The 24,733-nt window shown below is 34.9% G+C and overlaps 3 protein-coding genes across 6 annotated transcripts; all 3 read left to right on the top strand.

Annotated features, from left to right (window-relative positions):
- The first annotated feature begins 11,799 nt into the window (after window positions 1-11,799).
- On the top strand, window positions 11,800-14,265 carry LOC109158722 (putative E3 ubiquitin-protein ligase RF298). The gene is made up of 3 exons (XM_019306623.1): window positions 11,800-12,490; window positions 12,667-13,544; window positions 13,683-14,265. Exons 1-3 carry the CDS (start codon window positions 11,800-11,802, stop codon window positions 14,088-14,090), a joined length of 1,977 nt encoding a protein of 658 aa, XP_019162168.1. The 3' UTR covers window positions 14,091-14,265.
- Window positions 14,266-14,513: 248 nt separating this feature from the next.
- LOC109160609 (receptor-like cytosolic serine/threonine-protein kinase RBK2) lies at window positions 14,514-17,340 on the top strand. 4 transcript variants are annotated; one of them, XM_019308898.1, is made up of 9 exons: window positions 14,514-14,811; window positions 14,955-15,434; window positions 15,665-15,916; window positions 15,993-16,147; window positions 16,310-16,389; window positions 16,484-16,619; window positions 16,716-16,865; window positions 16,954-17,093; window positions 17,147-17,340. In XM_019308898.1, exons 2-8 carry the CDS (start codon window positions 15,068-15,070, stop codon window positions 17,053-17,055), a joined length of 1,242 nt encoding a protein of 413 aa, XP_019164443.1. In that variant the 5' UTR covers window positions 14,514-14,811; window positions 14,955-15,067; the 3' UTR covers window positions 17,056-17,093; window positions 17,147-17,340. The 4 variants fall into 4 exon arrangements, with proteins under 4 accessions (XP_019164443.1, XP_019164453.1, XP_019164436.1 ...); XM_019308908.1 differs by having other exon boundaries at window positions 15,068-15,434; window positions 16,954-17,340; XM_019308891.1 differs by having other exon boundaries at window positions 15,036-15,434; window positions 16,954-17,340.
- Window positions 17,341-18,681: 1,341 nt separating this feature from the next.
- LOC109160646 (histidine-containing phosphotransfer protein 1-like) lies at window positions 18,682-20,729 on the top strand. The gene is made up of 6 exons (XM_019308931.1): window positions 18,682-18,814; window positions 18,966-19,096; window positions 19,193-19,261; window positions 19,476-19,547; window positions 20,032-20,104; window positions 20,347-20,729. Exons 1-6 carry the CDS (start codon window positions 18,752-18,754, stop codon window positions 20,395-20,397), a joined length of 459 nt encoding a protein of 152 aa, XP_019164476.1. The 5' UTR covers window positions 18,682-18,751; the 3' UTR covers window positions 20,398-20,729.
- The last annotated feature ends 4,004 nt before the right edge of the window (window positions 20,730-24,733 follow it).

Below are 24,733 nucleotides of genomic sequence, written 5' to 3'. Positions count from 1 at the left end.
TATTTTATAATTAAGAGATCAAATTTCAACATTTTAAATAATTAAGGGACAAAGAGTTTAATTTTCTCATTAAATATTCATATTGAAAGTTGAAGCACGGAAATCGTGAAAAGCATAACGTCTAAACAATTAAGTGTCAGTGTGTAAAAGTGACACACAAGCACCACGCCATGCCTGCATATTACTTTTGCCGAACATCAGTGTTAAAGCGAGCACAATGCAAGAAAGCAAGTGAACTTAAATTCATCTTGAGCTTCTACACAACTTCGATCAAAACAAAGATAATCTTGCTGGGATTTTTTGTTTAATCAGTGTTTTGTGAGTTTCCCTTTTCATTCAATATTGAACTTCTGTTAGATCTTGATTTGATTTATCTCACTGATTGTTTTTGTTTCTCTTGGTGATCTATTACCAAGAATACCTTTTTGAATTTTGATTACTTATCTGATTGTTTTAAAATTCTTATTTTTTTAAAAGCCTTGATTATATATAAGATTTTTCCGTGAAAATTATTTCCCATATGATTTTTGTTGTGCTTTGTGTGGCGTTGATATATATATATATATATATATATATATATATATATATATATATTGCTCATTAAATATTCATATTGAAAGTTGAAGTAACGAAATCATGAAAAGCGTAACGTCTAATTAGTTAAGTGTTGGTGTGTAAAACTGACACACAAGCACCACGCCATGCCTGTATATTACTTTTACCGAACATCATTGTTAAAGCCAGAAAGCAAGTGTACTTAAATTCTTCTTGAGCATCTACACAAGTTCGATCAAAACAGAGATAATCTTGCTAAGATTTTTTGCTTAATTAGTGTTTTTTGAGTTTCTCTTTTCATTCAATATTGCACTTTTGCTAGATCTTGATTTGATTTATCCCACTGATTGTTCTTTGTTTTTCTTGGTGATCTATTACCAAGAATACCTTTTTGAATTTTGATTTCTTGTCTGGTTGTTTTAAAATTCTTATTTTTAAAAGCTTTGATTATATATAAAATTTTTCCGTGAAATTTATTTCCCGTTTGATTTTTGTTGTGCGTTATGTGTGTGATAGGGATTATTCTCCAAGTATACCTCCCTATACACCCCGTGAATCTATTCGGGTCAAGAAAGTATATTTTGGGAATATTTTATTCCTTATGGGTTTGGACCTTGCCTATATAAAGGCCATTTACAACACTCCAAAGGGCGGTTGTACTCTCTCTAGAATATTATCACTTACACATTTCTCCTCTACTCTCTCTCTACATTCCGCCTCTCTAAACAGTTAATGGAAAGACTTTCTGGGAACAATTGGTCTTTTCTTCTCCAGATATTCATACATTTTTATTTTTTTTTTGGTAGGGGGTATTCTATACAATCTATTCGATCAAAATACATATCCGTAGTAGAAGCAAGTATTTACTACATCAATGTGGCTTTGATTTTTTTTTTTTTTTGCACATTAAATATTCATATTGCAAGTTGAAGTAAGGAAATCTTGAAAAGCGTAACGTCTAAACAATTAAGTGCCCGTGTGTAAAAGTGACACACAAGCACCACGCAATGCCTACATATTACTCTTGCCAAACATCATTGTTGAAGCAAGAAAGCAAGTGTGCTTAAATTCTTCTTGAGCATCTACACAACTTCGACCAAAACAAAGATAATCTTTCTGGGATTTTTTGCTTAATCAGTATTTTGTGAGTTTTCCTTTTCATTCAGTATTGCACTTTAATTTTGCTAGATCTTGATTTGATTTATCCCACTGATTGTTCTTTGTTTTTCTTGGTGATCAATTACATACCAAGAATACCTTTTTGAATTTTAATTACTTGTCTGATTGTTTTAAAATTTTTATTTTTTTAAAGCTTTGATTATATATAACATTTTTCCGTGAAATTTATTTCTCGTTTGATTTTTGTTGCGCTCTATGTGTGGCTTTGATATTTTTTTTTTTTTTTGTTAGATTAGAAATTAGATTTTTTTTTTCTTGCTTTATAATTTGCAACCTTGAGACATTGAACTTTTTTCCATCTTAAATTTACTTACTAATTCATTTTGAGAATTTTGTTGTACAGGACTACTTATTTTTCTGATTTGCACTTGCATTGACATACAAAGGTATGATGGTTTATGTTTGGGATTTCTTTGATCATTGACTAAAATCTAAAAGAATAGATTTAATTTTTCTATAATCTTTATGTGTGTGTTTGATTTATGGAGTTTGAATTCTATTATCATATTCGATCAAGTCCAATTATCTTTTTTTTTTTTAAGGTAAGTCTAATTATCTTATTTGTTTTACAACGTTTTGTGCTTCATGTTGGGATTCAAATCATGAATGAATGAAAATAGTCATTTTCATATGAAATCTCACTTTTGTTTCTTGAAATGAAAAATTGCATATTTAGTCCCTCAATTATTACTTGTTATACAATTTAGTCTCTCAAAAATATATAGTCACTCAGTTGTTCTAAATGTTACCAATTTGAATTCCGATTACCTTGTCTTTAATCTTCTATTTTTCTTTAGGTTATGCTTAGACTTTTTTGGAACTTTACACAACTCTCAATTTTCTTTCATATAACACAATACATATTCCTTGTTAGTATCAATTTTAATGCAAATTATTTTATCTGATCTTCACCACACATTTCAAACTCTGAGCAGGGTAAAAATCATATGAAATTAGGCAATTAATACTAATTAAGAATGTATATATGTTGGTTATGATGGAAAATTGGGGATTATGTAAAGTTTCAAAAAAAAAATCAAGGTAAATCCCTAAAACGTAAGATAGTTTAACAAATAGTCAATTCAAAGTATGGAATTGACAATCTTTAGAACAATTGATAAACTAGATTTAATAAAATTGACAGTAATTGACTAAATTGTATAATAGGCTGTACTTGATAAACTAAAATTGTGATATTGTTTCCTGTGAGATAAACTCAGGCAAGCATATTTATTTATATAAATTCTTATTCTGCGAGTCTATTTTGACTAAAATACATTCCAATTACTAAATATTTAATTCCAATTCAGATTATGTATTCCAACCCATCAACCATATTATATTTCTTGTGTTTCTCACAATTTGGTTTTGCATTGACAATTGCAGCTAAGAAAAATGGGTGACCAAAGGAATGATAGTAAGGGTAAGAGCAAAGTAGTGTTTCCATCAGACACTGCCAAGGATAGGATATACCAGCTTCATCATCTCCTTTGAGCAAAGGCAGAAGACAACAGGGTGAAAAATGAGGAAGAAATGAACAAACTTTCTGCTAAAATCTCTGCACTAAAATTGGCAGCTGAGGGGGAAAGTTCAAGACAGGGAGGATTGAAACGCGAATGGGAATGCGTTATGTGCTTGAGTGAAGCAAAATCAGTAGTTTTCGTCCCTTGTGCCCATCATGAAAAGCAAGGAATGAAAGACTGTCCTGTCTGCAGATCGCCAATCATGAAGCGGATCCAAACAATAACCAAACAAGTTCTCATATATTATTCTCAGGTTGACTCACTATAGTGGGACTCTCCCTCCTAACTTTGTTTCAGTTCTTTTACAGTAATCCATATTGCTCGTTTTATTATTATTATTTAAAAAAAAAAAAAAAAAGATTTTTTGAAAAAACTAGTCCAAGGACTAACTCATTAAGAAAGTGCTAACTTTATGGCCAAATTGTTTCAAGCATTCCAAGGATTCAATATATTTTTGTTAGAAAAATGGAATTAAAACTAAAACTAATTGTTTATGAGTAAATTGAGGGTATTGAAACTTTTGTGCCTAAAGTAAAATTAAACTAAAACTTTTGTAACAAACTTGAAATTTGCATCCAAATTGCAATAATTGTCTCAGTTTAGATTTTTCACAGAAGATGGCCCACCAATGAATGATAATAAAGTGTCAAAATTGATTGCATTGTGATAAATATTACTTATTATATTCCATGTAATCCTTCTTTAATTTTCGTTTTAGTCCGTCTCAAAATAATGTCTACATTCTTCATTTAATACAACACTATTTTTTTTTTTTCAATTTACGTTTTCTTCATTGTTCTTTGTTTCTCCTAGTGATCTATTAACAAGAAGTAGCCAAATGATATGATAAATTTGACAACATTTGAAACAATTGATAGGTTGGATTTTATAAATTGACAATGATAAAATAAATTTTATAATGAGTTAATGACCGATTTAGTCCATTAACTGTAGCAAAAGTATCGATTTGGTCCTCGATTATCATCTTTATTAAATTAAGAGTAAATACTCAAAATGGTCCCTCGACTATAGCTAAATTCACAAATTGGTCCTTGACTTTCAATTTCAACCAATTAAGTCCTTAACTTTGCAATTTTGACACGATTTGGTCCTCCATCTATTTGACCGTTTGTTGACCGTGATCGACGATCTCCAGAAGAACCTTCAGCTCTCGTTGGAGCACGTGGAGGCCTCCAGGATGACGTTGCACCGGTAACACGTCGTCTTCTTCGCTCTAGTACGAACTCAACTACATTGAATCCAAAGGGAGGATGTAGAAAGGCGACTGGATTTGGTAGATTGCTTTCGGCAGTGGATTCGAATGTAACAGTGCGGTCTGGAAATGCAACCGAAACCTTAAAAAACCAACTATGGATCATGAAAATACATATATATCCTCAAAAATCACAGTCAACAAACGGTCAAATAGACAGAGGACCAAATTGTGTTAAAATTACAAAGTTAAGGACTTAATTGGTTGAAATTGAAAGTTGAGGACCAATTTATGAATTTAGCTATAGTCAAGGGACCATTTTAGGTATTTACTCTTAAATTAAGTCGTCAACTTTGAAAATCTTACCCAATTCGTCCTCCGCTATCATTCTACGGCTCAAATTGACAATAAAAGCCACTAATGGTAAATAAATATATATATATATACCAAAAATTTAAATAAATTCCATTCATCCAAAATTAAAATTAATGATTAAAATGTTGGGTAAAATACTCGGACCAAATTTTACACGAATGGTATATATATACACACACAATTTGTATGTGCGCTCAAATATAATTAAATATTTTACTAAAATTAGAGTTTGGGAAAAATATTTTACTAAATAGAGTTGTCATTTAATAAATATTAATCGATTTTAATTATACCATTAAATATTTTGCTAAAAAGAGTCATCATTTAATAATTATCAATTGATTTTAATTGTATATATGTAATCTTTGAAAATTTTATCAAATAAGTCATCTAAGTTGATAATAATGCAATTGAGTCTCTTAAGTGTTAAAAAAAAAAAAAATCATTCAAATATATTAATAGACTAAAATATTCAATTAAAATCCAATGTAACATGTTTAGAGGGTTACCATTGACGTGACTAACACTTGTGTTTCTAATGTTGACATAGATCCCAAGTACAACTATTTTTTTTTACATGATTTTATTTATTAATTAAAACTACCAATTGTCGAAGAGACCACTAATGGCTACCTCCATTCAAAAATAAAAATAAAAAATATACTGTGCACTATAAATAAATGTTCATTTTTAATATATTAAAGATACATTATTTGTATATTAAAGATTCATTATTTGGTAATATACTAATAATGGACCTTTAATACTCAAATAATATACTTTTAAAAAAAATAAACCTTTAATATATTACAAATGTACATTATATATAAAAAAGTATATTAGGTGAATGCTTACAATGTGTTGAATGAATTTTTTAAACATACCATGTAAAATAAAATGGATGATGCATATTTAATTTTCTTTGGTATGTCCAAATTAAATTCATTGAATATATAAATTACTTGCCTATTAATTCTTAAAATTAAAAATAGCAATCTGATTATTACATTAATTATTATTTAAGTTAATTACCTAATGAAATAAACAAGCCAAACAAGTGAAAATTGAAAAGATAAAAATGTTGACAACCTTGTTACAAGAGTTTATTACTGAAATGGTCCCTCGATTATTTTGAAATTACTAATTTGGTCATCGACAAATTTTCTTACTCAATTAAGTCCCCAACTTTAAAAATGTTAACAATTTTGGTCATCCGTTAGATTAGAGGTTAGAAGTCCGTTAAACGGGAGGGTATTAATGGAATTTCGCATTACCCAGGTCCATGGATGCCTTGGCCGACGCCGGAATGGAGGCATATCTAGGCGTACTCAGTCTCCTCCACTATTGACTATGGTGTGAGGCCTAGGGTTAAGGAATTTCGCCATTTTTGGGAAAGAAATGAATTTTTGCAGTATTGATGGCTTACCATCTTGATCGACAGTCTGAGGGCTTAGATTAGCTTCACCTTATAGATCTCGATAACATTGAGCAATGGCGGAAGAGTAGAATTGCTGTTTTGGGTGAAACGACTTGGTACGACGGTCTTGTTTTCTAGGCCGCCACATTATAAACCAATCGTTATGCTATGGACTCGTGTCCAGTATGCACGGTGCCGTTAGTGGCACCGTTCTTTTCCACTTTTTTTTAAAAAAAAATTTCAGACTACTTTGTTATAGGAGTATATGTTCATAATTTTATCACTATAATATGTTCATAATGTCAGAGCTCTGTGTTCATAATTGCATAACTGTACATTCATAATTCCGTAATTGTACATTCATAATTCAATAACTGTAAATTCATAATTTTCGAAACTCTATGTTCACAATTTTAGAGCTCTATGTTCATAATTTTATCACTATATGTTCATAATTGTAAGTTCATAATGTCAGAGCTCTGTGTTCATAATTTCATAACTTACATTCATAATTCCATAATTGTACATTCATAATTGCATAACTGTACATTCATAATTCCATAACTGTACATTCATAATTCCACAAACGAATAACGCCATTAACAGCGACAAAAAAAAAAAAAAAAAAAAAAAAAAAAAAAAAAAAAAAAAAAAACTGGAAGGCCGCTTTTTCCCTTAAAACGACGTCGTTTTGGACTCGTGTCCACAATGCATTGTGGACACGAGTCCACAGCATAATTTGCGACTATAAACCGTGTAGGCCATCAGATAAATCGGAGCAAAAGGTCCAGTCCACGGCTCTTCGTTCAGATCTACTCCGAACACTTTGCTTTGGTTTGGTTTCAGAACTTGAACCTCCGCAAAGTACATGTAAACGTAATATTTGTCCGCCAAGTTTTGTGCCTCCCAAGAGAAGCTTAGCCCGCTACTTGCGTTCTCCGGCACCACCGCCACTCTCATCACCTCGAACAGCGGTCGGAAAACGTTAAAAACCTTGGTCGAGTCGACGTCTAGAGAAGTGCTTATTCCGGAAAATGGGAATCGACCGGAGGGCCGGTGGTGGTTGTGGATACCGCGACGGAGAAGGAGGGGAATGGTAGAGGCACAGTGGAGCCTGTGGTGGTGGATCGCCGGAGCACATCTCCGGTGGCGGAGGAGCGGGTGATTGCGGAGAGGAGAATGAACATACTGTGAATGAGGCGGTTGAGGAGGAAGGTTCTAGACCATGAGCTAGTGAAATTCCTTTATTACCCTCGACTTTAACAGATCTTAGACCCTAAACCTAACAGAGGACCATATTGGTTAACATTTACAAAGTCAAGGACTTTATTGAAAAAAAATAATCGATGACTAAATTGGTAATTTCACAATAGTCAAGGGACCATTTTGGTAATTAACTCTTGTTACAATTACACAAGGAGAAAGTACACTTCTAGTCTTTTAAATATTTTAATTATTTTGGATGTTAAGGGTCCATATGTGTTCACTTTACAATTAAGAGGTCATATCTATAATGATAGAGATAATTAAGAGACAAAATGTGTTTATTTTATAATTAAAGGGTCAAATTTCAACATATAAAATAATCAAGGGACCTATAATGTAATTTTCTCTTTATACAAATATTCATGTTGAAAAGTTGAAATACGAAAAATGAAAAAGTGAAAACTCCCAAAATTGTTTCTTTTTGCAAGAGAAAAGATCTAATTTTGTTAAAAAAATTATGTGGGTGTTTGGTTTATGGGTTTTGAACTTTCCTAATAGATTTAAATCCAATTAGTTTAATTTACTAAATTTTTCACTTTGAATTGAGATTCAAATCATGAAGGAATGAAAAAGTTATTATAGTATAAAATCTCACTTTTGTTTCTTAAAAGGAAAAACATCAAATTTTTGGTCCCTCCACTATTTTCTTTATGCAATTTAATCTTTTGGTCAATTTTTAAACAATCAGTCCCTCAATTGTTCTAAGTGTCACCAATTTAGCCCCTCAGTTAATTACATTGTCTTTAAACATTCTTTAGTTTAAAAATTTTGCTTGGATCTTTTTTGGGAAACTTCACACACAACTCTAAATTTACTTTCATACCTCAATCTATATTCCTTGTTAGTATCACCTTGCAATGCTAATTATTTCATATGATTTTCACCACACTTCAAACCCAACAATGGTAGAGGTAATTAAAGGTCAAAATGTGTTTATTTTATAATCAAGGGACCAAATTCAACATATAAAATAATTAAGGGACCTAAAGTGTGATTTTCTATTTGCACAAATGTTCATGTTGAAAGTAGAAAATAGAAATATAAAAAATTGAAAAAAATAAAAGGCAAAAATCTCAAAACAATTGAGTGACAACGAGTAAAATAGCCACGCAAGCACCACGCAATGTCCTGACCGTTCTTATATAACCTTTGTCGAACATCAATGTTAAATCAGAGACACATATGCAAAAGAGTGAGTGAACTTAAATTCTTGGCAATCTACTGTGCAACCTCAAAAACATAGATAGTCTTGCTACGGTTTTTTGTTAAACCAGTGTTTTGTAGGTTCCCATTTTCGTCCAATATTCAACTTTTTTGCTAGATTTTGCTTTGATTTATCTCATTGATGTTTGATTATTCTTTATTCTCTTGGTGATCTATTTGTAGGAATATCTTCTGAATTTTGATTCCTGGTTGTTTTAAAATTCTTGCTTTTTGTTTTTAGATCTGACGACTATATATAGGATTTTTTTTTTCTACTTTTTGTTGCAGAAGACTACTTTTTGGTTCTGCACTTGCGTTGAAACACAAAGGTATGGTGATTTTCTTTGTTTTTCTAATATAATGTTTCAAAATTTTTGTTGTGAATGTATGTGCTTTGAATTTCTTGTTTATCGGTTGAAATAAAATTGTTTCTTTTTGTAAGAGAAAAGATATGATTTTGTTAAAAAATTTCTGTGGGTGTTTGGTTTATGGGTTTTGAACTCTCCTGATAGATTTACCTTGTTTATTTTACTAGTTTTTTCACTTTGAATTGAGATTCAAATCATGAAGGAATGAAAATTTTTATTTTCGTATAAATCCCACTTTTGTTTCTTGAAAGGAAAAAATTGAACTTTTGGTCCCTCCACTATTTTCTTTATGCAATTTAGTCCATTGATCACGGTCAATTTTTAAACAATCAGTCTCTCATTTATTTTAAGTATCACCGATTTAGCCCCTCAGTTAATTACATTATCTTTAAACTTTCTTTAGTTTCAAGATTTTGCTTGAATCTTTTTTGTGAAACTTCATACACAACTCTGAATTTTCTTTCATACCTCAATCTATATTCCTTGTTAGTATCACTTGCAATGTTAATTATTTCATATGGTTTTCACCACGCTTCAAACCCTAAGCAAGGGTGAAAATCATATGAAATTAATAAGGCAACTAATACTAATGATGCATATGGGTTGCTTTATGAAGGGAAATTGAGAACTGTGTAAAAATATTTTTTAAAAAAAATAAGGAAAACCTAAAAACCAACGAAAGTTTAACAAATATTCAAAAGATGGAATTGACAACGTTTGGAACAATTGGTGAATTGGTAAAGTAAATTTCATAAATTTGACAATGATGAATAAATTGTATAACGTATAATAAATGAAAAACTAAATTGTAATTTTCCTTTCTTTAAATGAAAAAGAAATAAAATTTCACCTTGTTTTCCAGTCTCATAGATATATTTATTTTTATTTATATAAGTTCCAAACTTATGTACACTAAAAAATAAAAAAGTCTATTACGTTCTAATTACTAAATATTTAATTCAGATTTCAATATTTCAACCAAATTACCCTTCTTTTCTCTATTTATTGTGTATCTAGCTTACCATTTGTTGTTGCATTGGCAAACTGGGAAAAACAATTCTGAAAATCTCAAAACAATTGAGTGACAACCACTACAAATGCACGCAAACACCACGCTATGGTGTGACAGCCCTTATATAACCTTTATTGAACATCAATGTTAAAGCAGAGACACATATGCAAAAGAGCGAGTGAACTTATATTCTTGTCAATCTACTATGCAACCTCAAAAACAGAAACAATCTTGCTACGATTTTTTGCTAAAACAATGTTTTGTAAGTTTTCATTTTCGTCCAATATTCAATTTTTGCTAGATTTTTCTTTGATTTATCCCATTGATGTTTGGTTATTCTTTATTTCTCTTGGTGATCTATTTGTAAGAGTACCTTCTGGATTTCAACTCCTTGTCCGGTTATTTTAAAATTCTTGTCTTTTGTTTTTATATTTGACTATATATAAGAATTTTTCTTTATGAACATTTTTTTTTTTTTACTTTTTGTTGCAGAGAGGACTACTTTTTGATTCTATACTTGCATTGAAACGAAAAGGTGTGGTGGTTTTTTTTTTTTCATATATAATTTTTCCAATATAATTTTTGTTCTATCCAAATTAGATCTTATGTTGCACCCCTTTCTTGTCTAAACGTGTAGTGAATATATGTGTTTTGAATTTCTTGGTCATCGGTTGAAATAAAATTATTTCCTTTTGTAAGAAAAAAGATATTATATTGTTAAAATTTTTCTTTGGGTGCATGTTTGGTTTATGGGTTTTGAACTCTACTAATTTTTTTCACTTTGAATTGGGATTCAAATCATAAAGGAATGAAAACAAGTTATTCTCATATAGAATCTCACTTTTGTTTCTTAAAAGGAAAAATTCAAACTTTTGGTCCCTCCAGTATTGTCCCTTATCCAATTTATTAGTTCCTAAGTCAATTAAAAAAAAAATCAATTCCTCAATTATTCTAAGTGTCGTCAATTTTTGACCCCTCAGTTAATTACGTTGTCTTTAAACTTTCATTAGTTTCAAGAGTTTGCTAGCATTTTTTTTTTAAAGAACTTCGATCACATGCGAATGTACAACTCTCAATTTCCCTTCATAAGTCAATTCATATTCCTCGTTAGTATCAATTACAATGCTAATTATTTCATATGATTTTCACCACGCTTCAAACCCTAAGCAAGGGTGAAAATCAAATGAAATTAATAAGGCAACTAATACTAGTGATGCATATGGGTTGCCTATGAAGAGAAATTTAGAATTGTGTAAACTTTTTTTTTTTTATTTTAAAAACGCTAAAACCAATGAAAATTTAACAAATAGTCAAAGAATGGAATTGATAAACTAAATTTCATAAATTTAACAATGATGAATAAAATTTGTAACGTATGAGGAAAAAATTGAAAAAGAAATGAAATTCCTCCTTGTTTTCCTCCCCTCTCTCTCTCACACATATATATATACCCCTCTCTCTCACACACACACACACATATATATATATATATAGTATAAGTTTCAAACTTATGTACACTTACAAAATAAAAAGTCTACTTTAGTACGTTTCAATTACTAAATATTTAATTCAGATTTCAATATTCCAACGAAATTACCCCTCTTTCTCTATTTATTGTGTATATCTAGCTTACCATTTGTTGTTGCATTGGCAATTCCAGCTAAAAACTTCAATTCTTTCCAACAAAAATGGCTGACCAAAGAGCAAAACAAGCTGGTGATAGCAATGAGGAATCATTGCAGGTTTTCCCCGCTGTGAATGACAGAAAGGGGAAGAGGAAGGTGGTGGAGTTTCCATCAGACCGGGCCAAGAATTCATCTTCATCTTCCACAGAGCTAAGGAGTTGTGAGTTGAATGAGAGATCAGATCAATCCGATGCGAAAGAGTGGCCGGAAGAAAAAACACCACTTTATGAATGGGAAGACCCCATGGCAGTAGAGCTGGAGAAGCTCCTAATCCCAAGCATAAAGAAAGCCATCCTGATTGTGATCAAGAAAATCGTAGAATGTGGGTTCTCAGAGGAGGTTGCTGAATGGGGTGTGTTTAACAGTGGCGCTTACCAAGGCTATTTGGACATCATATCCAACATGTTCAATAGTGCTTGGGCTTTCCTGGCTTGTTGCAAGAAGGAGGATTTCGATTCCGCCATTCCATTGTTTGATGGAATAGAAAGCTTATCAGGTTATATCCTCCTGGAAATGGTGTGTGTGCTTAAAGAGGTTAAGCCATTCTTGAGTGTGGCAGATGCAATGTGGCTCCTTTTGATATGTGATCTCAACTTGCTTAAGGCTGTGGAACATGGCACTGTGAACCCGAATCCAGTCCTGTGCTCCTGCTGCACCTCCAAGGCTTCCCAATGCAAAAACGAAACTCCAAAAGGTAGCCATTTAGCTATTTTAAGTCCTCGATCAGAGCTTATAGTTTATTTTAAGTTACTAATAAGTTATAAGCTCTGTTTGGTAATGTTCCGAAAATAGTAGCTTCATAACTTTTTTTTTTGGTTATCCTTTATTGTTTTAAATAAAATGACATCATTTACCAATCCCAATTAGCAGATAGCAGTAGAGCTAGTGATGTGTCTGCACCTGAAGCCAGTGGTTCTGGCAGAAAGGGATCATCCGGGCTTCGCAAGAAGGTGTATCGAACTGAGACGAATAGCAAAGGTGGTAAGAGGAGAGGGGGCCGGTTTATAACCAGAACCAGAATGACCACTTCGATTGATGTGACTGTGAGCAAGCCACTGATCTCTCAGCCTGTTAGCTCTTCTGGTGGGAAGAAGGAGAAAGGTGGAGTTGTTTCTGTTTCTTCACTGCCTGCTGTGACCTCCAAGGCTGCAGCAATGGTGAAACAAGAAAGTAAGCTGCCAATTTGGAAACCCCCGGGCCCTTCTGCTGTTCCATCTTCTGTCCATATGACTGAGAAAGACGAGAGGATAATGGCGTTGATGGTGCGCAAGCAACTTCTGCAGCAGGAGCTACAAGGGTGGAACGATTGGGCGAGTGTGAAGGTCCGGGAGGCGGCTCAGAAGCTCAGCAAGGACAAGGCGGAGCTGAGAAAGTTAAGGCAAGAGAGAGAGGAGGCTGCCAACTTTGAAGCATTAATGGATGAGAAGATTAAGCAGAGGCAATCTGAGTTGCGGGGTGAACTGTCTGATCTTCAAGCCCAGATGGGAGCGAGTAATTCTGCTGTCCAAAGGCTCGAGGCAGAACGTGCCAAGCTGGTGAAAGGGATTGCAGATTCAGAGATGAAAAATGCACAGTCTTATTTAACTCTCGAGGAAACTGTGGGGAGGGAGCAGGAGTTGCTGAAACAATGTCAAACGCTGGAGGGGGAGGCTAGCTCTCTGCAGGAATATCTTGCACGTCTGAATGGCGAAGCAGCTAGCTTGCAGGCCGGGATAGAGAAAGCTAGAAAGCGCGAAGGGGAGTTTGAGGTATGCTTAGGGTTCATAAGGCCATGGTTAGACTAGCTAATTGGTTGGATTCAATCTTTTAATATGGTTTGACTCATGTGGAGTGACCCTAGCCCAATCTTTGTTTATAACAGTTCTGTATAATTATGGCTATTTCAGGCTCTCAGGCAGCACGAAGAGAGGGAGAAGATAAAGATTCTCCAGAAGCTCGAGTCCATAAGGAGTGAAAGAGAACAACTGAACTGTCAGGCAAAAGGCGAGGAGGGTAATTTGAGAGCAATAGCAGTAGCCAACAGGCTGGAGTACGAGGAACGCAAGAGCAAGGTGATTGCAGAAATCTTTGCTCTAAGGGCTAACCCGGGCCAGGGAGGTGTGAAACGCGAATGGGAATGCATTATGTGCTTGAGTAAGGCAACCTCAGTTCTGTTCCTCCCTTGTGCTCATCAGGTTCTGTGCAAAGACTGCAATACGCTTCACGAGAACCCAGGAATGAAGGACTGTCCTTCTTGCAGAACGACAATCGTGCAGCGAATCCATGTCCGTTTCCCCCCTCGCATACCACACTGAAGAGCAGTTGAAAGTGATCCAGCTTATATGTTCTGTCTTCATCTCTATTTTCATTCAGACTTGAAAAAAAAAAAAAACAGTTGTTTGAGCTTCAGGATTTCGTATTTTAAACTTGGTTTCGTATTTGATGTCTTACCTTATAGATTGAGACAGCATGGTATTATGGAAGTTTACTGTGAGGAATTGAAACATTGATTAAATTCTTGGTTGAGTTTGCTAATCCCTTAAGGCATCTGTCACCCCAATCATTACCATTCTTGTAATCATGGCATCTAAGTTCCCCAGAAATTACTCCAATTATCTCTATCATATTCCTTTTTATTTACTAATACTATGTTGTATTGTCATGGAATTTCTGGGACATGTCACAACCAAATGATAACTTCTAAGAAGACAAAAATGGGAAAAAAATTATCTTTTTTGTGTTGTAATTTTTGATGTTTTTTTTTTTCTTGGTTGGTGGGGGTAGGGTAAGTTAGGCAGCTTGTAGTTGAAGGAAAAATGACATGCACAGTTTACATGGCGTGCTCTGAAAGAGAGAGAGGAGGGATTTATGAAAGTATACTTAGAATCCAAATTTACCCTTTCCCTTTTTCTATCCCCAGATTGGAGTACTCAAAAAGATGGATAAAAAGGCTGAAATCTCAAGAAATATATATTAATCGTTCGGACACAAGGACCACTTACACCATGCAGGAGAATCTGTGATTCAGTGTCAAAGGTATTTGCTTTCTTGTTTTCTGGTGGGGTTGTTCTTAGTTTTGTGGTCACCTATTCTGATCTGTATTCTTGAAATTCTAAAGGTTCTTTCTTTGAATCCATTTTTGATTTCGGGTTCTTTTTTTCTAATGTTTTATTGGTCAGTACAAGTGTTCCTTGATTAGTTTTTCATCATCTGTTATGTGAAAGCTGCTTCTTTGTTCTTGGCCTGGTGAATTTGCCCAGTTTTCGTGTTCTTGGACTGGACTGGACTGAAGATGGTGAATGAGAACTCTCCGGATACAGTTCTTGAGGACTACCTGAATGGTTTAGTATCAGAAACAGACACTACAAAGAGCAGCATATTGGAATTTGAATCGGAGAGTTACGAAAAGAGGAATTCGAAATGGGATGGGTTTCTTCAGCTGTTGAGGGATAAATTCAAGAAGAGGCATTTCGGGAGCTTGGATCCTCTGAGTTCTTTGAAAATCTCGAAACGATTTAGCTGCAGCATGAGGGAGGCAGCTTGTGGTTCTGGGCTGTTGCAGAGCCCCATTTTGGAGGGTGGTTTGAGCTATTTCAAGCCTCAGTGGAAGAACTTCAGCCTGTCTGAGATCGAGATCGCCACCAACAATTTTCACCATGGTTAGTAGTGTTGAGCCATTACTGAGATGGAGCACATGCTTCAATTTGGTATCAGAACCATGCCAAAGGACACGTGAGGGGGCGTGTTGAGCCATTACTGTGCAATCCAACTATCAGCTTAGCCTTTTAGTTGAGATGGAACACATGCTTCAATTAGTAGCACTCTTAATTCCTTAAAATTTTCAAAAACTGCCTTTTATCTACTTATGGATCATCCACATGTTCTGCAGAAAACTTAATTGGGAAAGGCGGCTATGCTGAAGTTCACAAAGGGCGTTTGCGAGATGGACAACTAGTTGCAGTTAAGCGTTTGACTCGAGGATCACCCGAGGAGAGGATAGGGGATTTCTTATCTGAGCTTGGCATAATGGCTCATCTTAACCATCCAAATACTACCAAGTTGATTGGCTATGGAGTTGAAGGTGGATACTATCTTGTTCTCGAGCTGTCTCCTCATGGAAGCTTAGCTTCTATGCTGCATGGTATTCGTTGCAGCCCTAAATTTCTCCCTTTCGTATTGTCTATTCTTTTGTTGATTTATCTCTCCACTGTTTTCAGTCTCGAAGCAGAAACCGGGATGGTATATCAGGTATAAGGTTGCACTAGGCACAGCTAAAGGGCTGCAGTATCTTCACGAGGGCTGTCAACGACGAATCATTCATAGAGATATTAAAGCCGCAAATATATTGCTTATGGAGGACTTTGAGCCTCGGGTACTTACCAGTTTACCATTATCTTTTCTCTTTATGCATTCAAAAACCAGACTAGTTTATATCTGTTGAGTTTGTCTCATACCAGGAATAGGAATATGAGTGAAGCGGTTTGGGTTAGACTCATTGTATAGGGATTAAGAATTAGTTGTTTTTTGCATTCAGATTTGTGATTTTGGGCTTGCAAAGTGGCTCCCGGAGAGATGGACTCACCTGACTGTCCTGAAATTCGATGGCACATTCGGGTCTGCAACACGAGACAATACAATAAACTCGAATTTCTCAATGTCTGCAATAAGATTTACACGTCGCTAAGTGAAAGCATTACTGTCATTGCAGATATCTTGCACCCGAGTTTCTAATGCATGGTATAGTGAATGAAAAGACTGATGTTTTCGCCTTTGGGGTGCTTCTTTTGGAGCTCATTACCGGGCGTCGAGCGTTAGATTACTCTCAGCAAAGCCTCGTAATGTGGGTATGCATTATCTCCCCTCCCCTCGGGCTCTCATCGTTTCATTTCACTTCATATCCCACACTGCATTTGAAGGTGTTCATTATTTCTGTCTGCTAGGCAAAGCCTCTGCTAAAGAAAAAGAGGATTAGGGAACTTGCAGATCCATCACTCGGAGACGACTACAACCTTCTGCAGATGAATCTCATGGTCTTGGCCGCTTCGTTATGCGTGCAGCATTCGTCCATCAAACGCCCACAAATCAGCCAGGCAAGTTATCCTAAGATTGACAGAACCATTAAGGAATCTTTAGTTACTATCATATGTTTATGTTCTTGAAGTGCAATAATGCTTACAGGTTCTGCAACTTCTGAATGGCAACTGTGAAAGCCTAGACTATATCAGAAAAAACCGAAAACCATCCCCCATTAGAAGGGCTGCTATGAAGGAAAAAACATAGCCTAAACGGTTTTTGTGCCTTGAAGAACATATTGTTATTCTGCAGAATGGTTAAGATGATAATGGGAAGGAGGGATGTCTCATTCCTTTGGTGTAAATACTTATTTTTTGTTTTTGTTTTTGACCATTTCTTTCCACCAATTTAGTGCCAATATGTTGTCCAACCATGAACCTATGTAACATAAAGAACCACTTATTTTTTTGAGCAGATAAGTCCACTAAAAGATGATAATCTTCGTCTTCTTCTGCAGATTGCAGATATGAGGATAAAGATTCTGTATTCTCATATGCATTATATTAGAAGCAATAACTAAAGAGAGAGGCACCATGGTAGGCAAAAGTTGAGGTTGACTTGTGTTGATGTAAGTGGAGATTCTTAGTGGTCAACTAAGGTAGACAAAAGTTGGGTACTATGATAAAGAAAACGGCTGAGGTGGATTACAATGTCAAAAAGATAACAAACATTAAGGAAAAAGGTTGCATTGAGGATTCTCCAACTGCCCATCAAATCTCATTTTAAATTCCAAAAGTCCAACTCACAAAGGGGTGGAGGAAATCTTGCAGCCATGGCCAATTAACAATTTATAAGACGACAATGCTCCATGACAAACCATATAGTTCATACAATTCATTTCAATAGATAAATGGTTGATATTGACAAGAACCAGAAACAATAATAATGTCAGACACTCTAATTCCTGTATTTTAGGTCTAACCCAATTCGCTCCACTCATATTCCTTATATGAGAAAGACTCATATTTCTAATTCTATATGAGACAAATTCAACAATCCAGAAATATATCCTTTTAGGATAAAATAGTTATCTCACCATCTCCATATTGGTGAATATCTTCTTTAGGATAAAAGAATTCAACAAAATCTCCACCTTAATGAATATGTCGCTTAGGAGAAAAGACTTTATCTCATATATACGTAGGGACGGAGCCAAAGGGGGACAAAGCCAAACTGCCATTATGAATGCATAACTTAACTTAATACATGAATTTTTAGCTCACTGAATCATTGACTTGTATTTATTACAAGCATCTATACATTAGCAATCTATTTACCAACTTCACCAAATTAATAGGTTTGTCAATTTGTGTCCACTATCCATCAACGGTTTACACTCTTATTTTACTCTATACTTCTTGATATGTTGATTAGTCATCATGTTAAGGAGTAACTCATTTTCTTCTTCTACTTGTTTTTTATTTATCCAATTAATGTAAGTCACATGATAAGAATATATGACATCAATGGTAGAATTTAACATTTTCTCTATATTTGATTGTTAGTAATAGCATTGGTTGTTGGATTTAGGTTGTGCAGATCCATTTGGCCAAATGTTTTTGTCTTCTTTGCCTTTCTATGGGGTTGGGCTGCCCAATCACAACAACAAAAATAAAAATGAAAATTCAACAAATAAAAGAGCTATTGAAGTGAAGGTGTATTTACCATAGTGGCCACTAGTGCTAGTTATCATCCTCCCATTTAAGGGGCTCACAAAGTCACAAACTTTTCAAAGTCAATTCTTTCTTTCCAGCAGTCATTGTCATTTCAAAGTCAATCTCAACTTCTTGTCATCTCATCACCAAACGGACATATATATATATATATATATATATGCTTCGATTCCGACTGCGAAGTCTGCATAAGTACTAAAACCATAACCTATAAGCTAAGCAAATCAGCCATGGAAGTTGTAGGACAGCTTCAGAAACAGTTTGTTGCGTTCATGACTTCCCTGTATCGTGAGGTCAGTGCCTCGCTCGACTCTGCAACAGTTCCAAGATTCTATTTTTCATAATTTTTCACCATTTTAGTGATGTGGGTTTTTGTGTTAAAGGGTTTCTGATTCTGGGTTGGTGTTGTTTCCCTGTTTTGAACCAAAAAAAATAAAAAATTAGGGCTTTTTGGATGATCAGTTTCTGCAGCTTCAGAAACTGCAAGATCAGAGCAACCCAGATTTTGTGGTTGAAGTCGTTTCGCTTTTCTTTGAGGATTCTGAGAAGCTTATCAATAATATGGCCAATGCCCTGTGAGAATAGCTTCTGCCTTTAATTTCTCTTGAATATCTCTTTTTCTGCCTTGTTAAAATAGGTATTTTGAGTTTAAAAAGTGTGTTTTTTTACAGCCAGCAACAAGTTGTAGATTTTAAGCAGGTTGATGCCCATGTCCACCAGCTCAAAGGTAGCAGTTCCAGGTACATATCCTTGGACTATTTGTCTTTGATTCTTAATCATTTGCTGTTTATGCTATTTTTGTCTGAGAGATTTCTTCAGCTGGTTAGTAGTCATATGAAGTTGGGAATAATTAATTGATGCTAATATCAATCTCCTAAATTGAACATTTAGTAATGAAGTGATAATACTTCATATAAACTGCTGTTTTTGAACTGTTTCATTGGTTTTCCTCAGCATAGGTGCACAAAGAGTAAAGAACGCTTGTGTTTCGTTCAAGAACCATTGCGAGGAGAGGAGCCTTGACGGGTGAGTTTTGCTTAATCCATTTCCTTCTTTAATGCTTGTAAGCTTTCGGGATATTAGGAGAAAACAGCACGAATCAAATTGACTGCCAAGTTCTTATTACTGTCAAGTGGCATAGTAGTGTTGATCGAGCTATCTTGGGTTAATAATGAACCCTGCATCCTTTAGCAATGGACACTATACTGAGTCGGTATGTACAAGTACGAGTACGATGTTGATAAGAGTGGATTATATGTTATTCTTCATTCTTGCATTTCATGGGAAGAACGAGTACGATATTGATAACATTAGCTTTTTGAGAAAAGAAATTATACCAAACAGCTATCAGCTAACAGCCAATTTACCAAACACTTTTCTACAATCAGCTAATGTTACCAACTATTTATACTCTCTAATTAACACAATCAGCTAACAGCTAACAACCATTTTACCAAACAGGGCTATATGTTACGTGATGCTTTAATAAGTACTAATACTTTCTGTGCAGATGCGTGAGGTGTCTGCAAGTTCTGAAAAACGAATACTTTCTTGTCAAGAACAAGCTCGAAACCTTGATAAGAGTACGTGCTATTTCAAGAACCATAATCTTACATTCTTGCTTATCGAATGCATGAATAATTATCTTATATATTTGCTAGGGGTAATTTTCGTGGCAAAAGAAGTGCGTTATACTGCTTATTCGACATTCTTGATTTCCATATTTCATCTTGTATAGTTTTATACGATCTCTGGAAAGCTGGAACTAAACTTTTGACGAGATTGCGTTATTTCCTTTCAACTTTATTCTTGTGTTCGATTGCAGCTTGAACACCAAATCGTGGCTGCTGGTGGCACAATACCATTGTTGTCTTGAAACCTTATTTTGGGCAGGCACGACGCCACGAAGATTTTCTATATGCTACGACTGTTAGCTAGGCTCTGATAGATCGTAGAAGCACATCCAAGGGAATACCGGGTCTTGTCATTCGTCGTTCCCTCGAATTTAGTTTGTTAGTATTGAACTTAATACCGGTTTTAGCTCGACGTTGTGGTATGTTATTAGTCCATATATGGCTCCGTGCTATATATATATGTGTGTGCACGAGCGTGCAGTGAGAGCTTCTATGTTTGTTTTGTAATTGGATATGAGGAACTGTTAATGTTGGTTATGCATGATGTTTATATTAGTAGTGCAATTATATTAAAGTGTGATGAAGCTCCCTTTGCTATGGAATAGAATAAATAGAGTTGGGGGCCCCAAATGCTCTGTCGGGCCAGGATATGGGTCCGGGTGATATGGCCCGCTTGAGTCGACAGAATTTAACATTTTTCCGCTCGAAGCGTTTTCTTAAGTTTCTCATCATTAGTACTACATGTTTTAGTGTATGATATGATGTTGAAGGCTTTATTAGTTATACACTTTGAGATATTTGGTATAATTTGTCTCTAATTGTACACTGTTTACTGTGTTTGATTAGAGCCAATCTTGGATTTTTTTTAAAGCAGAATTTTGTACTTTTAGTTGTCGTGTCCCTCTTTCCTTAACAGCAAGAACATATGTATATGTTAGTCACATTTTTTGCTTTGTGTCTTTTGTCCAACTTTGTCTCTCCAAAGCAATTAAGGGAAAAGATAGATGTACAAATTACAATAAAATTTAATATGTTTGAACTTGAAATTTTTAAAGAGTCCCTCACTATTTTGGAAATCAATGAATGAGATAAATTATAGGATGTGTCTTAATTGACCTACATACTCCTAAATATTTATACACTAATACCCGCAATAAAGCTAAATTCATACCTTTTTTTGGGTCCTTGATATGATTTACGATACAATTTAACAAATTTAGTATGAATAACTGTACCGTTAGTGAGACTCGATCATAAGTCATTGTTTCTAAATTTCACCTGATACCGTAAATAGGGGTATACGTAGAGTACCCCGCAGGTGCTACGGACGGAGTAATGAAGCTCGGGGTTCCCAATAGTGGGTCGGGAGGCTCGGTTCAATTAAATGCCAAAAGTCCCATCTTAGTTCCAATAAATGCCCTATTTATAGGAAGAGGAGAGGACAGGCTCCGGCGATCCAGCATGGCCGTCACGTGGCAAGCATGCATCGGTCACCACCGAGGTCGTGTAATATCTCGCCACGCGGTGGTGCTGTCCTGGCTGACTTAGGGACACGAGGCCAGACACATACCGATCGGGGCCCGAGCGGATGACGATCGGGTGCGGGACACATCTAGCCCGCGATAGTCTCTCCTTCGGCACGGGCGATCGGATGGGTCGGTCGGGAAACCGCTCGGACAGCAAATCTGAGGCGGTCTTTCGTGGTCCAGCCGGTCGGGACGTGGCTACCGACCGACACCGAACGGACAGCTACGAGTACCGAGGGTATATTCCTATTATTACTCTTGTCCCGAGGGTAATTGAGCTGTCCATGCGAACCTTTTAACGGAGTAATGTGACATGAAGGTTTAGTACTTTTGTGGACCGACCAATTTATGTGAGCCGACTCGTCCCATGAATGTTATTATTGCTGTATTATGCGATAGCAATGTGACATTAGAACCACTGCACATTAATTGCTAATAATAATTGAACGCAGCAAGAATCCCATTGATTGTGACGGCGCATACACTCACTCCCCTTCCAATTTCATATAACTAATGTTATCAAATGCTATGGCTTTCATTAATTTATCTGATCTTATCACCTACTGCCATAATTTCTGCCATCTAATGCCAACAAACCCTGTCGTTTTCTTGCTGCTTTCTTGCGTTGAATGTTGATCACCCAATTGCACATCTAAGTTATACATCCCATAAGAGCAAAGTTGTGTTTACGCTTTTTGGTGGTTTGTAGTACTGTCTAATTAGCTCGATAATTATAATAATAGGCTTGAGAATTAGGGAGTAGTTTTTTAAAGGATTGACTTGAGCCTAACTAAGGGTCCGTTTGGAAAGCAGGAAAATGACTTCTGAAAAATGTTTCTCTGGAAAATTAGTCATTTTTCGAAAAACATTTTCATTTTCAGTGTTTGGTTGCATTCTGGAAAACTATTTTTATGTGTTTGGTTCATTTTCTGGAAAATGAGTAGAATTGTATAATTAAACATTTTAATTATTTTATTTAGAATATTACAACATTTATAATAATATATAATAATATAATAATAATTTTAAATATAATTAAAAAATAACTAATAATATATCAAAAATATTATGGTGTTGGTGGTGGTGTAGTGGTAGTGGTGTTATTTGTTATATAATAATAATAATAATAATAATAATAATAATAATAATAATAATAATAACTGGTGATGGTATGACGGTGGTGGCAGTGGTGGTAGTGGCGGCGACGGTGGTTGCGGTGGTATGGTGGTGGTGGTGGTGGTGGCGGCGACGGTGGTGGCGGCGATGGTGTGATGCTGGTGGTGTGGTGGTGGTGGTGGTTGCGGTGGTGTGGTGGTGGTGGTGGTGGTGGTGGTGGTGGTGGTGGTGGTAGTAGTGGTGGTGTTATGGTGTTGGTGGTGTTGGTGGTAGTAGTGGTGGTGTTATGGTGTTGGTGGTGGTTGTGGTGGTAGTGGTTGCGGTGGTATGGTGTTGGTGGTGGTAGTGGTGGTGGTGTGGTGGCGGTGGTTGCGGTGGTATAGTGGTGGCGACGGCGGCAGTGGCAGTAGTGGTGGTGATGATGGTAGTGAGGTGGTGGGGGTATGGTGTTGATGATGTTGGTGGTGGTGTGATGTTGGTGTAAAAGTTTCCCCCAAAAAAAGGGGAAGTCATTTTCCTCCAAAACAAGCCTATTTTCCAAAGTCAACGGAAAATGATTTCCGTTGACTTGATTTTCCAAGCACATCCAAACAGTGAAAACTTGGAAAATGATTTCCAGAACTCATTTTCCAGGTTTCCAAACACACCCTAATTGTGAAATGTGAAATGTGAGATATCTCGGTCGGCTTAACTTGACGTATAAGAGATTTCTTAGCAAACTAATGCTCACAATAATAAAGAATAAGTTGATTTGGCTAATTTGAAAATCTCCTAGTTACCTCAATTTGCCTTGCAAGAGTCAATTTTGCCAATCGACACTTATCACACTAAGGCATCCTCAATAGTTGATATTTTTTTTCCAGTTTTTATGGGTCCCAACATCCACTCATCATCGACTATTTCACTTAATTACAAAAACTCTTCTCCACATTAATTTTAGGTTTTTTCTCAATTTTTTGTAGACTTATCATTTTACCCCCACTATATTTTAATTATTTCTTTATATATTATCATTCTAAAAATTATAATTATAAATTTGATAACCATATTATTGATAATTATAAATTTAATAATAATATTATTGATAATTAAGAAAATTTAATTTAATTAATAATTATAAATTTAATAACAATATCAAATTTAAAATTTTTAAAAATTAATTTTTTTTAAAAAAAAACAAGAATGTTAATAAATTAAATTAAAAATATTTAAAATAAAAAATAAATAAATAAACAAAAACAAGAAGCTAATTAAAAGCCCCAACAGGCGCGTGTAACTGGTTGGCTGTGAGACGCAAATGCGTTTTACTATTATTTTTTAAAAAAAAAATTTGACAAAATCTCCATTTTGCAGGAGTAACCTACACTCACCCTCTTATGTACTCTCAAATTCTACTCCCTCACTTTTACTCCCGGATAATTAACATGATAGTGTGATAAGTTATTTTCATCATATGAGTCCCAAAGAAAATGTCTATATAAAAAATTTAAGAGTAAAAATAAAATTTAAAAGTAAAACTTTGGAATCCACATAATAATTTCCCATATAAATCCAACTTGTGTCAAGTAATTGTCATACGAAAGTGCGTGGAGAGGAAGTCACGGCTGGTGAAGAAGCTTGAGAAGCACGAATGCTGTGATTGGTGGTGGACTATACTATGGCCTTGTTTGGCAATCAGCGGTTAGCTATTAGCGTTAGCGGTTAACAAATAGTGGATTAGATTAGTGGGTTTGACTAGCAGATTGTATCAGCGGTTTGTAAAAAAAGACGTTTGGTAAAATTAGCTGTTTAGAATAGCGATTAACATGTAAAATAACCCATAAGGACATTAGTGTAATTTTTTTTATTATTATTGGTAATAATATTATAATAATTATAACTATATAAAAATTATTAATTCAAATGAGCAATACATTTGAAATTGAATAAAATAAGT

Source organism: Ipomoea nil, unplaced genomic scaffold (assembly GCF_001879475.1).
Source record: "Ipomoea nil cultivar Tokyo-kokei standard unplaced genomic scaffold, Asagao_1.1 scaffold0302, whole genome shotgun sequence".
In the NCBI taxonomy this organism is placed as follows: domain Eukaryota; kingdom Viridiplantae; phylum Streptophyta; class Magnoliopsida; order Solanales; family Convolvulaceae; genus Ipomoea; species Ipomoea nil.
This window is presented reverse-complemented; position numbering and strand designations above follow the sequence as displayed.

Coding starts and splice junctions, on each gene's coding strand:
- LOC109160609 (XM_019308908.1), top strand. CDS start 15,068: ATGGTGAATGAGAACTCTCCGGATACAGTTCTTGAGGACTACCTGAAT. Junction 15,435..15,664: donor CACCAACAATTTTCACCATG/GTTAGTAGTGTT, acceptor CATGTTCTGCAG/AAAACTTAATTGGGAAAGGC. Junction 16,866..16,953: donor AACGCCCACAAATCAGCCAG/GCAAGTTATCCT, acceptor TAATGCTTACAG/GTTCTGCAACTTCTGAATGG.
- LOC109160646 (XM_019308931.1), top strand. CDS start 18,752: ATGGAAGTTGTAGGACAGCTTCAGAAACAGTTTGTTGCGTTCATGACT. Junction 19,097..19,192: donor AATAATATGGCCAATGCCCT/GTGAGAATAGCT, acceptor GTTTTTTTACAG/CCAGCAACAAGTTGTAGATT. Junction 20,105..20,346: donor AGCTCGAAACCTTGATAAGA/GTACGTGCTATT, acceptor GTTCGATTGCAG/CTTGAACACCAAATCGTGGC.
- LOC109158722 (XM_019306623.1), top strand. CDS start 11,800: ATGGCTGACCAAAGAGCAAAACAAGCTGGTGATAGCAATGAGGAATCA. Junction 12,491..12,666: donor CAAAAACGAAACTCCAAAAG/GTAGCCATTTAG, acceptor CCCAATTAGCAG/ATAGCAGTAGAGCTAGTGAT. Junction 13,545..13,682: donor AGCGCGAAGGGGAGTTTGAG/GTATGCTTAGGG, acceptor TGGCTATTTCAG/GCTCTCAGGCAGCACGAAGA.